Below are 18,342 nucleotides of genomic sequence, written 5' to 3'. Positions count from 1 at the left end.
TTTAAATATACGCATTTCTTCCCCCCTATATTTAAAAGCCAGTCCTGGTTTTAGAAACCAGGACTGGCTGAGCAGACCGGGTCTGGTTATGCTTTTTTTTTTTGGGGGGGGGTAATTTTTATTATAATAAAAACACTTTAATTAAGTACACATGCAGAAACATACACAGATCACACTGATCTGTTTATGTTTTTGCAAAACTCACAGCTCAGGAGGTGGAGTGTTTGAAACTTCTGCGAGATTGCAATCTCGATTCTTGGTAAATTCCCGAGTTGCATCTTTTTCATGAAAAGTTCTTCAGAGTTTGGCCGATGGTGAGTTGATTCAAGTTTGCAATCTCACCCAAGTTTTTCAGTCAAAAATTAGAGCTCTCTCCTAAACTCACCCAAGTTTGTCTGTAGTGAATTTGCAAGATGAAAAACATGCCTAAACTCACCCGAGATTGTCATCTCGACCAAACTCGAATCTTAGTAAATTTATCCCTAAGACTGAGGTGTTGATGTATCAAACAGTGAAAAGAGTGGAGAAGTGGGCCATTGGAGAAGTTGCCCAAAACAACCAATCAGCTTCTACTAATTGTTTTTTAGAATGTACTTGATAAATGCTATCTCAATGCTGATTGGTTGCTATGGCCAATTTCTCCACTGGTCCACTTCGCCACTCTTTTCACTGCTTCATACATCTACCCCCATGTAATAAAAGTTATTCCTGTTGTAACCGGTGCAGTGCACTAAATATTATGTCCACCTTTTCTGAGCTTTACTTGTTAACTTACTTAAGCCTCAGTACATGATCAGTTTTATACTATATTAGCTCCATTTTATAAAATAGACAAAGGCTATTCAAAGTCAGGTTTTATATTTAATTATACACAGAGATTCCAATCCCTGTATAAAATGATTATTATTGTAATGTAAATTATATCCGTACCTAGCTGCTTTGTTTTGTTACTCAAACGGTTTTGTAAAGTTTATCTAATGGTAACGAGCTAATGAAATCCTGGGAAGGACTCTGGAGCCTTCTGTGTCACTCCTCAGTGGCTGTCTGACAACCAGTGTGACCCTTTGGGAAACCGCTAATACTGCCTTTTTGTTTGTCCTGTCCTGTTCTCCAGCGTGTTTATGCATTAGAGACATAAATATCAGCACTTGGCTAAGTCATAAGATTTTGCAGCTCGGTCACATTGGTAAAGACACGTGATGTGGAATAGTTTTTGCCTCCATTTAAGCAAATTTTATTTGAATTTTTGCAAAGCTCACAAAAACAGTTTCCTTTTTCCCCCTCTATTTTTTTCTTTAAACAAACTATTTACAAACTATTAGGCATAAAATCTAGTCATTGTGGTTTTATAAATAGTTGTCATACTAGAATATAAGCATGAAGGTTACACGTTAATATCCAGATTTGCCTCTGGACCTTGACTATATACAAATTGGACATAGCAGGTGTACAGATGCCACTGCCTAAATCTGCAGTCGGATGTGTTGGCAAGTGCCAGGCTCAGAGTCCTGTTTCCCGTAATCTCTTCCTAAATAAAACTAGTTTAAATTTAGACAGAGTGGCAAAAGCGTAATCGCATGAGATCTGATTTTTGGCTCTACATAAAAGTCAAGGACACCTGACCTGATCTGTGCAGGAGAAATTCCCTTATGAGGAGATAGGTAGGGGGCATGGTTCTCACTCACCTCAGCAATAACCAAGCCATGTGTTGTTTATTGGGAATTGCGTACGGCCACTCCCGAGGTGTATGCAGACTAACTAGGAAATAACTGGGCATTCTGAAGCAGCCCATGACCTCAGATTCCCTCATGACTTCACTGGACAAGCAATTCGTTTCTGTTCATTGTCAATGTTCTGAGAAGCTTTGTTCTGCCCATAGTGTAGACTGAGCTCTCTTGTCATGGCTGTTCAGTATGACCTTGTGGACATTATTTAATAACTTATGTAGAACCATAAGCTTTAGCCTAGAGCTCCCACTTATATTATATTATTCAATAAACTGGGCAGCTGTTCATAATCTTACATTTTCACTACAGCATTTTTAAAAGCAAATATACGCCGGTACGTGCAGAAGAAAAACATGTAGAAAGAAATCCCTTAAGTAAAAATAAATAAATAAAACAATCTCCCCAGCAATATATAAACCTATAGCACAGAACATTCTACGTTATTTATTTATTTATTTTGGGTTTAAAGGATGTTTACAAATCCAAACCGAAGTTCATTGTCATAATGTTTACATTTCCGTTAGGGTTAAAATTCTACTAATTCATCAATGTTGACATTCTGAATGTGTCAACATGTCCAATGTCGACATAACATTCCACTGCCATCAGAGAAATGGCTAATGCAAATAGATCACAAGCTCCTTGCTCATGATCTATTTCCCACATCGGTCATATCTTAGGCCACGTAATGTATGTGGAATGTTGTCTAGCCATGATTGCATTGCGGTTATGCTATGTTCTAAGGATTGAACTTTTTGTCTATTTTTTTTTACTATGCTTTAGAGAGAATTTTGTTAGATTTTGTCTTTGTTTTGATTTTTGTTTTTTTTAAGAGAACCTGTCAGTGTTGAGATTTGTTCTTTTGATTACATAATGACCAGTGTATTATGTAAGCGCTGTAATACATGTTTCCCTGTGTTATTGCCAAAAAAGTAAGGCTTTATTTAAACTGCAGTGTTTGTTTTTTAGATTCCCAAAGCATTGCTGAATTAAGGTTCTAAGTCAATGAATACTAAATTTTCTCAAAAACATTGTCTAAAGGAGAGTGAACTATTATTACAAAATGTTGTTTTAACACTGGTAATGATGGGTTAAAGCAAATTGGTTTCAGGATTTAAAACAAATCCAGATGAACAGGGTGTAAGCTTGTGTACACGTAGCGGCTGTGCCCTGCCCTTGGTCCGTGAGCCATTAATACACTCATTTCTGGTATCGAGGGTTCCCTTTATTGCAGTCACATGTCTGCTGGAGGGCAGCCAGCAAAATGTGATCTGTCTTGGAGGAAACACTATCGGCAGCAGATTCAGCCAGGGTTACCAGAATAGTAAATAATGTATCACAAGACTCAGTCTATCTGCTCTGTGCAAACACATTTTAATGCCTTACAGAAAGATGAGCTTTAAATGTAGTTGGTTTACTTCAGAAGAGCACATTAAACTTTTCACTGTCAAATTTGAAGTCCTACAACTTTTTTGTTTATTGCCTGTAAATATGGAGTGGTTAGGCTGGAGCTAGAGGGTTGTCCCTTTTTTTTTTTTTTTTTTAAACATTACTGATTACAGTACCCTTTACTATATATGAAAGCTAGTTCAAATATTCTGCTTACTTACATAGCACTGCAATTTGGGTTATTGTACATTATAAAGTGATCTGTAACTACACGTGTTTCCTTTATACCTTAAGGCGACACAATAGTTCACTCCACAGCACTGTCTGAGTTCTAAATGGTACAGTACAATCGCACGCAAAACAAGCACAGATGAGGTGCGCTTGTGATAGGGTCCTGCATATGAGGGCTGACCGTTTATATACTTACATTATCTTCAGTTAAGGCATATCCACTTTCAGATGTGCTATTTATTGTCCTGAACATTCCCTTCTGCAACTTTTGTTGTCTTTCTGGCTTCCTTCTGTGCCTCTCAGCCATGTACTTATTGCATCAGGTAGAGATTCTTTGTGTTGGCCTAATTTGGCCCAGCTCTGTTGCAGTTCCTGCTTTGTAAGTAATAGTATCCACGGTACAGATTTGTGTCTCATTCATTTGCAATAAGACAAGTAAAACAACTTCTGAAACATACAATACTGTACATGTTTGTAAAACATAAATGCAAGTTGTAAATCTAAAGCAATGTAGTAAATGAAAGCAGCATGATGTGCACACTAACTATCCCAAGTTATAATATGACAGTAAGATAGTGAGGCTTGTACACAAATCATCTTATAATATTTAACCCTGGCCTACTGTATATGGGAGCAACAAGCGTGATAATTAATGGGCGCCTAAATCAATTGAATTACAACATTAGGCACCCAGTAACTACTGCGACTTACTGTGAATCGCCCCTCATTATGTCTTTATAACTGTATATCAATAACTTAATACACCAAGAAGTGTTTCTGTGGTGCAATAGTCATGTCTGCTTTGTTTTTTCATTAAAGTTTGATCTGTAAGTTTACTATATATATATATATATAAAATAGCCTTTTATAAGAGAAAACTTTACAGTTATGCAGATTTTCACCCATTTGGTAACTGCTATCAGATTAATGTTATTGTTTTGAAAAGGTTTGGAGTTTGAGTACTTTTATTGATAGTTAATGCAAAGGTGTTCTCATACACCGGTGCTCTGGGCGCACTAAATAGCCGATCTTGGCGCCAGGGTCCTTCCAACATAGTTGCAGCAAGGGTCCTTGCAGTTTTTAACGGTGCAACCTTGAAAACAGAAGGGACATAACTACATTACTAGCATAGACTGACCACTGGGGCTTGTGGTGCTTGTACATCTGTGTGCGACTAAGTCACAAACCTGTATAAAAGAGGTTCCAATAAGAGTGGGAGCAGCTATTCATCCCACTCATAGATTGTACTAATTCCGTTGTGACAGGTCACAGCCTAGTGTCTCTGGCACACTGTCAGCGGCTTTGTGTGCAGCTACGATGCGACTAATGGTGCATACACACGATCAGATTTTTCCTTCAGATATGAACGATAACGATTTAAAAATCGTTCAGTCGTTCATATCTGAAGGAAAATCGTTCATATCTGACTTGCCTGAACGATGGACGATCAACGATGCGCGTTCCCGTTTGTCAGATAACGATATCTGACATCTGATGGGTTTGCAGTCAAACTTGGACGATTCCATTCATTTTAATGCAGTCAAAAATCGTTCAATCGTTCAAATCCTTCAAAACTTTGGTAAAATCGTTCAAATCGTTTAATCGTTCAGTCGTTCATCTGACAAATCTGACAAGTCTGACAAATCTGACCGTGTGTACGCTCCAATAAGATGCAGTATTTAGGGAAATGGATTCTACACTATCCGTGTAGGATCGTTTCAGTTGAGCAAGGCATCTCACGCTGTATGGTGTATATATGAGGACACCTCTGTATTACTCATAAATTACTGTCGTTATTATAGATGATTAATGTTACAGTGCCTTAAGATGTCATGCTTTTCCTAAATATGGAAAGGTGTAGAATTTTTCCCTAAATCAATTTTTTTTTAATATCCAGGACAACAATCTGTAACCTGTACACCATGCCCAGAATATCTGAACCCGTTTGGCTAACTATGATGTCTGGATCACCGGAGAAAAATCACCTTTGCCAACGCTTTATGAAGGAGTTTGCATTCCTGATGGAATACACATCAAAAAACCAGTAATGTTTATTATTCCTTATTAAACTGCTGACATGTGCATCTGATAAACCATAGCTAGTAGGACAGATTAGATATACTATTACTACTCACACACCTAGAAATTACTCTTACACATGAGCTTTTGGCTGAGGGGGAGTAGGAATAGTGGTGCCTGCAACCATGATGAAGAGTCGGTGAAGTCCCCCTGGTCTCCTCCTCAGTAGAATGTGTAGACCTTTCATTTTGTTTTCCTTCTCATATTACCCCTTGTTCTAAAACTGGAATTCTTGTGAGATTACGGTCTCCCAGTCCAATTGATGGCTGCTCTCTCATTGTGATTGGTTCAACTTGTAAGATGGCTATTACCACTATGTTTCAACATTTTCTGCGCTGACCCCATTGCTCCTCCAGTGGAACCCTCCTCTGACATGGAGAGAAGCACTGTCAGTGCACCTTTAGGTCTCCTGGCTGCTCCTGACTCCCTCTTTATGACGTTATGACATCCGATGTTTTAGGGGCAATGGACGCTAGCGCGTAAGTGCTCTGTTATGGCCCCATTGCTCATCATCTGTAAATGTAAATATTTAGCCTATATTTATATGTTTATATTGCTATACAATAGCTCACAAGTGTGTGCAAACAACAAAGTTGCAGATTGGGTTGCCTTCCTATTAGTAGCTACTGACCACAGTCATATGCGAGCTGTAGTGCAGAGAGAAATAAAACATCCTCAGATTTCAGCTGGAGGTAAGGTTCTCATACAGCATAACTGTATATTATACATATATGTGTCATGTATGTAAAGGATTGAACAGATGTTGCTTCCAAAATAAATATAGAGGATTTAAATCTTATAAATAAATAAATAAATAGGAGTGTCAGATACCGAGATAATTTTAGTTATGGGAAGGACTCCAGCTCTAAAGATTTCACAAATACATCACGTGGTAAACAATAGCACAAAGTCCAGAGTATTTTAATCGCATTGTGACCTGACTGAGGTGTCTGGTTTAAAAAGCCAAAAATAGTGCCAGGGTCAGAGCATTATTTACCAAATGATGAGAACATTTATATGTGCACATCCTGCCTAGGTGGGCCTAGGGTCTTATCCTTGGTGCCATTTATACATATCATCTGGAAATGGTGGTTGCATGCTATAGACCCAGACCACAGAGATAAGTGACAGCTGGGGGTCATGATCTATAGATCTAATCTGGAATAATAAATCCTTGTTCCTTGTCTCACGAGCATTACATATGGGACTTGCAGCCTTAAAATTAAGCCTGTTTGTTAGATACAGCATTACTATTTACTTACGCATTTGTAAAGTCACAGGATTTTTGTGTGGGGGGGGAGGGGATAGGTCCTCATAAGTGCAAGGTGAGCTGAAATCTGGCCTCCCATGAAAAGCATCACTTATAAATTCATGCAACATGGCTTTAATAGCTCTGCTAGTTACCAGTAGATGCAGGCCTTTTATTGCTGGGAGTGGGGTGGTGCTGTAAGCCAAGAAATTAAAGCCCTTTAACTGCCCCAGACCTCGATAACATTATAGAAATCTGGTATCCCAGTGCTTTGTTTTAGAAATGTCTTCCCATATTAGTAACTATTTGAAGAAACCAGATAATTTTCTTTTTTAAATGTTTTGTGATTTTCTCATTTTTCATATTACACTGCCGTAAAATAAAAAGTAATCAATGCAATAAATGAAAGCCCCATCTCTGAATAAAATGCTGAAATGGTCATTAAAATGGAGACTACCTCTAGCCGTCAATGAGCTAAAAATATATATCCTATTTTGTGAAGAAATCTACAGAAGAGCAGCCCCCAGCGCCGTATTGCGTTGGCCCTGGAACCAATAGGCCACACCACTTCACAAGTTCTGTTTGGGTAATGCATCCCCTGACTAATATGGAGGTGATTCTAATTTGCATAAACAAAGCAGGCATATAAGCACTAACTGTAATAAAATACATTTATTTGGATAGGACAATCTGATTTTAATATATACTTAAGAACATTTTGGTTTGTTTGTTTTGCCTTATGATTATCACATGGTGACAAAACCACGTGTGTTTTATACAAGGCAAATATGAATAATTCCCTTGTAGTGGTAAGTCATGTTAATAATATAATAATAGTGAGGTAATAGATCCTGACCTAACAATACCATGTCTGGAAATACATTATTATATGATAAAACACTATAAAAATATTACTGATGGATTACAGATGCATGGGATTGTTTGTTATTTGTAGATAGCCACATAAATGGCATTGGTCAGTGTTTGCTAGCCTAGAAGTAAATATGTGGCAGACATACTGTAATGCATGTGCTCAGACATATTGATTGACATCCTGTGCCTTATACATTATCCATTTTCCTGTAGCTCTACTGCAGCTAGCAAAGCCGTAATCCCCAAATATAGCCTCGGGGTGTCTCTTCATTACATATTAGCTGATTGTGCACTACATGCGTGGCTAAACGTAATCAACAAACTAGGAAGCAGTTGTGTTCTTACCGTAGGGGGTAAACAAATAAATCAATACATACACTGAGTAAAGAATAATAAAGTACAGATTGCATATGTAAACATTACTAATTTTACATACCACAAATGGGTTTGTACACTTTTGTTACACATAAACAGAATTTGGAAATATTGCCAGCTTGGCTAAGGCCTCCACAAGTACTATTGCATACTTTCTGAGATTTGAAATGTCTTAAAAAGTACTGAAAGGATTTTTTGTTTAGTGTACTATTGTACCTACAACCATCTAATGAGTCCCATTCTTAATCTTTCGGGACCATGCGTATGCATTCCTTTGTCTATGACGGCCTGCCCTGGTGCTTCACAAACTCAGTGTCATCTGGTTTTAGCTGAATTGTGTAATTCACTTTTCACCCTTGTTGGTTTAAACTTCTGACATCAGTCTCTTTGTGCTATGGCAGAGGCCAGGCATAGACAGAAGATCGATTACTCCTGTCCTATGCTAAACTGGAGGATCATATACACGAGTTTAAGGAAGCCGTGTGTTTTCTTCACATTCACTGCTAAATTTTAAGTGGCAATTAGTTATAAGGCAAAGTCAGCCTTAATGGACGCTGCTAGATGGTGAAGATTTTTAAGCTTTCATGTTTTCTTGCTTCAGGTTCCTACCAGCTCTCCTGACTGCTGTCCTCACAAACCACCTTGCGTGGGTTCCTACAGTTATGCCCAATGGACAACCACCTATAAAAATCTTTCTTGAAAAGCACTCATCACAAAGTGTGGACATGCTGGCAAAGACTCACCCATACAACCCTTTGTGGGCACAGCTCGGTAAGTAATCCATAAGGTAACCACCAATCAGAGCAGAATGGAACATACTGATCTAATAACAATGCCCTTAAAAGAGCTGTCCACAATTGGAAAGTCATCACAAAACCACCCCTTCTTACATTCTGATAAAACAGATATGTACAAATGCAATAAACAATTACAAATAGATGGGATGATTTAATACAAATTATATTAATATGAATAGTTTTATAGGTAAAAAATGAAAATACATTTTTTACATATTTTTTCTTATTGGACACACATCTCATCATTAATTAATGTCCACTCAGGTATTATATTTAGATATGTTTTATCCTATTTATTTATACCCATATACTATTTAATTTTTTACCTATACAACTATTCATATTAATTAATATGAATATACATAAATCATGTACTAGCACTATAATTAAATACACATAAATCATGTACTAGCACTATACTTGGTGAGTGCTTATATTATATTATTGTTATATATTGGATTCTTAGGGAGATTGGTGACCTCGAAGTACAGTAGCCCCACAATTAGTGACCCCAGACCCAAATACGAGCACTGCAATACAGTCTCAATTTCCTTCTTACATTCTGCCTTCATCAAGTAGCAAGTGCGTGCGTGTGTGCGTGCGTGTGTGCGTGCGTGTGTGCGTGCGTGTGTGTGTGCGTGTGTGTGCGCGTGCGTGCCTCTTAGCTTTGACCCCATCAGTTACCGGCAACCTGCAGCCGCCCTGTGACTTTAGTTTTTGTAATGCAGGGAGACTCAGTTGGGCACATTTCTGAAAATGAGTCAATGCTGTAGGTAGGTGTTGGGGAAAGTTGCCATTACACAGAGCAAGCAATACGAATTCTGTCACTATTCTAGTGCAATTAAGAAATTGTGAGGCAATTTTATAACTAATGAGCAGTATTTATTTTAAAACCGGTATGTTCAGCATGATACACTAGATCATAATAAAATTGTTTGGGGATTGGACAGATTAAGGAACTGATTCCGCAGGGATCGCAGTTGCAACCGCACACGCAGATTGAATGATTATTGCGTACTGCGCATGCACCCCATTGCACGAATGCCGCGTTCACACTGCAATTATGCATGCAGACAGGAATCCATTGAAGAGTGACAGGCCGTGAGCTTTTAGGGGTAGTGACAGCGGAGTGGTTGTAAAAACGCAGGAGTACCTGTCCGTTTGAACGCCATTGCATGGGCGTGCATAAATTAGCCACTGCGGTTGCCTACGCTGCTTGAATACTCACTGCGTGGGATGAGACTTGCAATTTCTGCGACGGGTCAGACCTGCTGTAATTGTGGATGACGTGCCGATGTTCTTCGATGTTACGTATGTATACGCAGGACTGTGAGGTATTAAGGCGTAGTGGGCGTCTCTATGCTGGCTGAGCAGTGGCAGACATTAGCATATTTTCGCAGCTGCTTTGTGTGCGATTACGCTGCTGCGATCTGTGCTGAATCAGGCCCTAAGTACTCCAGTGCCGTGAACTGCTGCTTCTTTCTTCTGATGTGTCCAAATCTGGATACAGTCTCACCAAATCACTAGATGAGGGTGGTGGTAGAGCATAAAGAGGTGGGGTTATGTTGTTTATATGTAAATACCTGAACTTTGTATTCTCAGATATCTAAATCCAGAATTCTGATTATGATTAAGTAGTTACCAGAATTTGTCGAATCAATGAAGACAAAGTAAATTAGAGGGGATGCAATTCATTGCTATGCTTACCAATGGGGCATCTTTAAATGCATTTTACTATTCACTGAAACCTAGTTAGAAATAGAATTTTATACTTGATTATACAATAATACGTATAAACAATTAGTGATTCTTAATACTACATTTGGCATAATATTTCAGCTGACTGCTGAATAGTTTCCGATTTTTTTTCAAGCAGGACTGATGTGTGACATTTTAGCTGGACTACAGATTTTTGTTTCAGATCAGGAATTTCTATTGGGTGTGGCTTTTTTCTCGTGATTTCTTGAGCTTTACTGCCATCTACTGTTGATTTTACAGTATGAAGGATAAACTGAATGTAATCTGTTTCCATGAGTTTAATAAGTTGGGAAAATATTTTCTGTAGTATTGTGAACATGAACTGCACTGTTTATAATTATAACGCTACATATACTAACTTTTTTGCATAGATTTCTATTTTGACTTATCCTGTAACAAATGTTTGCCAAATACACTGTTGTATCGAGAAACATTTTGCAGTGAATTTATTGTGTTGCCGTACTCCTTGAATCTGTCCAAGGTACATTTGAGAATATACAGTACATACTGCATGCTGAGAATCTAAAAGTTAAATGTATATCTCTAATACCTATATGTTTTCTTTTGAGCAAATTTCTAATGTAGGTTGTTGTCTGTTATTGTAGGAGACTTATATGGAGCTATTGGGTCTCCTGTACGGTCATCGAGAGCGGTTGTTATAGGCAAGCGGCAAGATCTCGTGAACAGGTTGCTTTATTTTCTCACCTATTTTATCCGGTGTTCTGAACTCCAAGAGAACCACCTTCTGGAGAGCAGTGAGGATGAAGCCATTGTTATGCCTGGCACAGTCATCACCACAATGTTGCAAAAAGGAGAAGTGGAAGAGTCGGACTATGTTCTAATCACAATGCACAAGAACAAGGGTTGTTTGCTGAACAGCGATTCAGAGGAAACAAGAACTTCGGAAAATAGGTGTCCCTGTTGCCAGTGTCCCCTGACTGATAAGAATTCAGAGGACGATTTCACACAAGAAAAGGTTGATTCAAATGGCTCACGTAAGGAGTTGGCGGAGGCAAGCAATGATGGATGCAGGTTAGGTTCTCAAGCACCCGGTCCAGAAGAAACTGGTTATGCTGAAGTCTACAAAGATACATTAAGAACTTGCTTGGATACCAAGATAGAGACTGTCATTAATGTTGGGGCAGCTCCAATAGACAAATGTGTCTTGTTGGCAGTCGGAAGCCTTGAGCCAGCAGTTCAAGTGGGGGAAAATGACAAAGTGCAGGATGACGGCTCCTCTATCAAAGGAATGAAAACAAATGAAAATTGTATAGAGAAAAAACCTCCTGACAAGACCCTGTCTTCAGCAATGCCGTGTGGTGCTGGTCACCTTCTGAACAAGGTGAAGTTTCAGATTGGTGATTCTATGTCACCTGACTCTGATATAGAGATAAAAAGCCAAAATGTTGTGGATCAGATCCACAAACACCATCTGAAACCAGTGCAGGAACAAAGGACACTTGCTGTTGATCAGATCAGTGTAGTAAAACTGAATACAAAGGACCAAAAATCTGGTGGGTTATGTGAGAAGCTTCCCAGGGTGGCAACCAAACTCCAGAACTGTAATCCTTTTCTCTCAGAGAACATCAGTATGTTCGATGAGTATTTTCCAGAAGATGGTTCTATCGAGGTAAAGATCATGGATGATATTCCAAAAGGAGGGGTAAACAAATCTGATTGTGACCGTGACTTTGGGGGCTCAAACAAACTGTATGTAACAGATGAACAACCTTCTAACGTAAGGAATTCTTTCCTTCCAAACTTATGCAAAAACTGTTTTGCTGAGCAGGACCAAAGAGACAAAGTCTCTATATCTGTCCCCCATGGGGATAAAGAAAAGTCTGATAGTAAAGTTGCACTGGGCGCTGACTGGGACATTCCGAGGAACGAGAGCTCAGACAGTGCCCTGGGTGACAGCGAGAGTGAGGACACAGGCCATGAGCTTCTTGCACAAAGTATCAACTACTATGGGTCAGAGCAAGAAGACTGGATGGAAGAAGAGGATATTCCTTTCCCAGGGTGAGGCTCTACATCACACATTAGACAGCATTACACCTCCTTATAGAAATACAAAGCATCATGATATGAGAAATGTAATCAGTGTTGCTAATAATTGGCTGTGAATACTGTTGACAAATAAGCATAATGTAATATTAGTCAAAAATTCACTCCACACATTAAAGTCCCGATTGACTTATGCTCTAGCTGCCGTCGACAGCTTGCGTTATGCATTTCTTAGTCAGTTGCAGTAGACTGATTCTGCTAGTACCTCCATAGGCTGTAAGCAGAATCAGCCGCCTATGATATAATGCGCAAAGCCTCTGGAAGCCATTTCCCTTAATGTTATCTTATTAATATCCTCTTAATATTATATTCTCCATTTTCGGTTTTACTTTGCTATTGTACAGTGCAACATGTATCTGTCGGTCTTTCCTTCCCTTGATTTGTCACTATTGTACTCTAATATAAATGTTGTGCACACTGCGAAAATATGTAGATCTTTTACATCAACATGTTGTGCCGTTATTTTATTTATTGCAATGCAACAGTTTTACCAACAGGAGCTTTTAATAGCCCCAGGACCATGAATCCAGACCAGAGTCAGATCATCAGCTTCTGCATTGTGCCCAGTGGGCACTTAATGGGCTAATTACACTGTGACCCATTTTTATGTGCGTTTTTTTTCTTGACACCTGGGGAGGAGGGAGCGGAGTACTGTAACTTGCTTCAGGTACCATGTGGTCTTAATCAGGCTCTGCAAGAATTCTTCCATCCCGGTGCCACATATTTACTAGTTGTAACAGCTCCAAAGCCTTTCCAGATCGGAAAATGACGACATCCAATATAAACGCTGGAGCTTATTATGTAGCTTTGCATGTATGGAGAGTCTGCATGTTTTACACAACTTTCCTATTTTTTAGGTCAAAACTGGTGGACGTCAGTTCTGTAAAGCCCAACATTGCAAACTTTGGGAGATCTTTGTTAGCAGGATACTGCTCATCCTACGTACCGGACTTTGTTCTGCAAGGAATAGGAAGTGAGGAGAAGTTGAGGCAGTGTCTGATGTCCGACTTGTCTCATGCTGTACAGGTATGTAATGGGTGGAATAGTGGAAACATGAAGGCCTTTTGCTTTGCACTTCCCCGGGTTGGGAAAGTTAAAGGATATTGTGGAAATAAGAAGGGTCCGTATAAAAAAAACTCTTTACACCTGGAGTTGAAAGACCTTACTGACTGAATAAAAGCAATATCAGACAGGTGAATGTTAAGAGCTGAGGTCCATCCCATCAATCGTGTTCAGAAGTCCTACATGCAAAGTAAAAAGCAGTTTAATATTTCTGAAGCCATTAAAGTTTTTTTGTTGGCAGCATGTTCTTCAATAAATAAATAATAAATGAAGTCATTAATATAAATGTCACACTTGTTCATGGGTGTAATTTTTCTTATTTCTCATAGCATCCAGTTTTGGATGAGCCCATTGCAGAGGCTGTCTGCATTCTTGCAGACGTGGATAAGTGGTCGGTACAAGTGGCCAGTAGCCAGAGACGGACAACAGATAACAAGCTTGGCAAGGAGGTGCTGGTATCCAGCCTGATCTCCAGCCTACTTCATTCCACTCTCCAGCTCTACAGACACAATTTGTCAGCAAACTTTGTAAGTAGTGCCCCCTTCTCATATGAGTTCTAGAATTTGAACAAAACCTGATTTCTAATAATGAAATTACAACTTTATTTAAATCACATTTTTTAGATATTTTTCAAACAAACTCTTGAAGTAGTCTGGAATGTGTGATGTTCTGTAGCTTTAGTTGGGCATGCAGCTGTCAGAGATGTACAGATATGTCCACATACATCTATCCTCCGTGCGCTACACAATGCGGGAGCTCCGTGTGACTTGGTAGCGCAGAGCGTGCAACACTTTACCTTCAAATGTGTCCTATTCGCACAGCGATGCAAATATTTAGCACAAGCAGCTTCTGATGATTAAAATGATATGCAGCATGTCTATGTTCTGTGTGACTGCGGGTGTATGTGCATACGAAATGCTGCGTTACGGTGTTACAGCCGCTAGCACTGTAACGTTGTGTTTAGCATGCACATACACCCGCAGTCACCCACCCACAGGACATAGGCATGCTGCATATCATTTTAATTAGCAGAAGCTGCTTTTGGTATCTATAAGATTCACTTGAAGGTAAAAAGTCGCACGGAAATATGCTCAGTGCTACTAAGTCATGCCACGGCATGGTGCGACTAGAAGGGCTGTTCAGCGCGCAAGGACGTTAGATGTGTGAGGACACATCTGTATGGGTGGGAGACGCTTTGAATTTTAGCAGCCACTTTAGATGTGATATAGCAATTGGTTGTTTAAATGTTTGAGCAATGATTTGAAAGAGGTTAAGGAGACTAAATGCTGGACACTCTGGAACTGATCCCCTAAAAATATTGAAGCCTATTGCCTAATCTTCTGCCAAAATGACACAATTATTGGGCATGCTTGCCCATGTTCCACTACTAACTGACCTCCCCAGCGAGCACTCAAGACGCCTGTCTCCACTTTTTTTTGTCTCGACCACTCAGAGACTGTATTCCCAGGTGACTGTATATTAAATGGTATAGACAGATATATTCTCAATTAGTATATTATACCAGCTCATACTGTAGTTGAAGTTATACAAATTAGCCAGATCATTTGCTTGGCGTATTCCAAGGTATTTAACGTGAGAATTTACAAAAATGAGAGCGCATGTTGAATGTAGGGACTGAGAGAGTCTAAACTACAGACCTTAGAATAGTTTATTTTAAAGTTAGAATCTATGAAATTCAAATCATCCGATTAGTCCGGGAAATAACAGGATTAGTGACATTAGCCATTAAATCATCATAAAATGGGACTGGACTTCTCTGGGTCCATTTGTAATGTGGAAAAGATCTAATAAGGAGCCATTAACTTAATTTCTTGTTATGGGGTAAAGAGGGAGTATTGGCAGGATTACCCAAGTCCCTTGTGCTCCAGCAACCTCCATATGAAATGCCAGGCTACCCTGTCACAGGACACCGCATCAGTGATTAGTAAATTGGAGATTGTGCCGGGACTTTGCCCTTTAGGATTAGTGATTATGCGTAGCTAAGTACCTAGTATATAATGGAATGCAATTAGTTGTTTGGTTTACCTTGTGAGAAAAGCTGTGTTTCACACCTGGAGCAATTCAATTAATCTGCGGTAAACCATAGATTCCAAGCAAAGTGCTTCAAAATATGGGTTTCCCTGTGCATTGAAGAGTCTGCATTTTTAACACAAGATTTCTTTGCTGCTGCGAGGAAAAATCCACCCTCTGCGGCTTGGCAGGCAGGACTCCTGCAGCTAATTGAATCGGGCATCGAGATCAATTAGCTGCAGGCTAAACCCTGCGCCTAACTGAATCTCCCCCCTATAAGTGAAATAAATCTGGGTACACACTATGAGAATTTGCCCAAAGATGCGAACGACTAGACCGATTCAGACCGACCAAACCGAGCCCGAAAACTGCCGGTATACACCGTACACACTACCCAATGAATGTTTTGTTCCAAATGATCCTTTCGATTCCAAATCATTTCTTTGTCCGTAGGGGAATGCTAATGAATTAGCAGATATCGGGCTGAGGTCCATATGCACTGCACTTTTTGAATAATACCAAAATGACGGGACCAACAAAGCATGTGCAGCACTCACTATGTCAGGAGCAGATCCGACTGGTTAATGACTGACCGCTGGGCCCTGGTGCTGCGTACACGCTACATAATTCTTGGTACACACTACACAATTATCGTCCCCATCTGTCATATTTAGCCATGTAGGGTCGAGAATCGCATAGTGTGTACCCAACTTTAGACTCAAAATTGTTGCAATATAGAGGAAAGAGTACGCAATCGGGCAGAGGACACGAAAACTAAGTATTTAGTACACTATAAACTAAGAAACACAAACTTGAGGAAAAAGATTTATTTTGTTTTTGTTTTTGTTGAAACTGTCAGAGTCTGGACTTTGACCCAACCTGGGTACCTTAATTTTTTTTTTTGATAGATTGGTAAAATTAATTTCTTCCAACTTGGCCTCTTTTACTCAATAATATTACCTGTCTGCGAGGCCCCCTTGTAGAATATTGTAGAATTTGGAACATTAAGAAAAAAACAACCAGTACAATAGAAACTGCTTAATAGGAATAAAGAGTTGGTAACTGGCTATATACTGTACATACAACCTTGCCAGTGTTACTCTAGAGCAGTGATGGCAAACCTTTTAGAGACCGAGTGCCCAAACTGCAAGCCAAAACCCACTTATTTATCGCAAAGTTCCAACACGGCAATTTAACCTGAATACTGAGGTTTTGCCCATAGTCATGCCCCCAGTTCATGTTCTACAATATAGTTATGCCCCAAATCATATTATGCTCCATAGTTGTGCTATATAGTTATAATATATTATGCCCCACAGACATCTATACAGCCCCATCCCTAGTTAACACACACACACCCCCCTCACCCCGCTCATCGCGTCACAGCCCCTGCACCGTCACTCCGACCCGCGCTCACCAAATTGAATTGAAGAAAAAAAAAAAAATAGCGTGGCCTCAGGCCTCCGGCACCCATAACCCGAGACCACCAATCTGATCCAGAGACAGATGTCACCTCCTGTGCTGCTTCCCTCAGCCTGTGCTTTGTAGAGTGCTGGCTGGATGCCTTTAGGCACGCGGAGGGGAGCAGCCCGGCCCCACACTGTGCTGGGGCGACGACACGTGCCCACAGAGAGGGCTCTGAGTGCCCCCTCTGGCACGCGTGCCATAAGTTTCGCCACCACTGCTCTAGAGGCACTAATAGATAAGGAACACGAGAGCTGCCGTCAGTAAGCTCCTTAATGACCAGACAAGTCTAACATTTAGGAAATGCCAGAATTTGATATTTCCAATGTGGAAATACACCGAGTTGCATTCTGGGGCTAACAGCTCATATTCTTTGCGCAGATGATTACTCTGAATTAAAATACTAATAATTATGTGTTAAATTATGAAGAAGTGTCCTGAAGAATATGCCACCTTTGATCATTGGTAGTCAAAATATTTGCATACAGCTCCACCATGTTTGTATGATGCTTTTGTTTGCAAATGGCGATTCAGCGGGTACAATAAATTACAACAATCAGTTGCTTACTTTTTTTTTTTTTTTTTATAAAAAAAAAGCGCTACAAATACACTAGATATACAGTATGTATAAAACTTTTTTCTTTCAGTAATTTTCAGAAATACAGGTATTGTCCCCCAGGGTAAGACTGGTGTCACAATGGAGTTCTAGAATGCCATAGGTTTTCCGCCATAAACATAAAGCTCCTTTATTGGATCTTCCAGCAGGAAACATTAATCCTATACAACACGATAAGAGTGTCACAAGACCATACCTGGAAAAATATGGTATTCTAAAATACCCCTGTGATACCAGCCCGCTAAAGCTAAGCATACATAAGGGGTTTATTTACTAGGTGTAGGGTTGTAAAACCCGAGACTTCTGTTCGTGGTTTTCCTATACCTGTTTTGCTAGTAAAAGCACTGTCATTTTAAATATCAGGCATGAACACAACCTGACACTCCGTAAATAAACCCCACAGGATTTTTGTAACAAATTATTAAAAAGATCTATTATTTTGTGACCACCTGCTGACAGGTTAAGGCCATAAAGATATAGCATAATCCATGTTATTTTCCCCAGTGCATCATGCATCTTGAAGACCGACTGCAGGAGCTCTACTTCAAGAGCAGAATGCTTTCTGAATATCTGAAAGGACAAACCAGAGTTCACGTCAAGGAGCTCAGCATGGTGCTAGGGTAAGTC

At 39.6% G+C, this 18,342-nt stretch overlaps 1 protein-coding gene across 3 annotated transcripts in view; it reads left to right on the top strand.

Annotated features, from left to right (window-relative positions):
- Positions 1 to 18,342, top strand: part of FNIP1 (folliculin interacting protein 1) — a 116,179-nt gene that overhangs the window by 89,716 nt on the left and 8,121 nt on the right. For all 3 annotated transcript variants that reach the window (XM_088446000.1, XM_088445997.1, XM_088445999.1), the window contains 6 exons: positions 5,245 to 5,391; positions 8,525 to 8,694; positions 11,084 to 12,497; positions 13,400 to 13,568; positions 13,934 to 14,131; positions 18,220 to 18,335. In XM_088446000.1, coding sequence (XP_088302126.1) covers positions 5,245 to 5,391; positions 8,525 to 8,694; positions 11,084 to 12,497; positions 13,400 to 13,568; positions 13,934 to 14,131; positions 18,220 to 18,335 — 2,214 coding nt within the window. The remainder of the gene's footprint in view (positions 1 to 5,244; positions 5,392 to 8,524; positions 8,695 to 11,083; positions 12,498 to 13,399; positions 13,569 to 13,933; positions 14,132 to 18,219; positions 18,336 to 18,342) is intronic.

The sequence above is a fragment of the Taudactylus pleione genome, unplaced genomic scaffold (genome assembly GCF_031769625.1).
Source record: "Taudactylus pleione unplaced genomic scaffold, aTauple2 ptg000392l, whole genome shotgun sequence".
Lineage (NCBI taxonomy): Eukaryota > Metazoa > Chordata > Amphibia > Anura > Myobatrachidae > Taudactylus > Taudactylus pleione.
The sequence above is the reverse complement of the archived record's forward strand: the minus strand, read 5'-3'. Positions and strand labels throughout refer to the sequence as shown.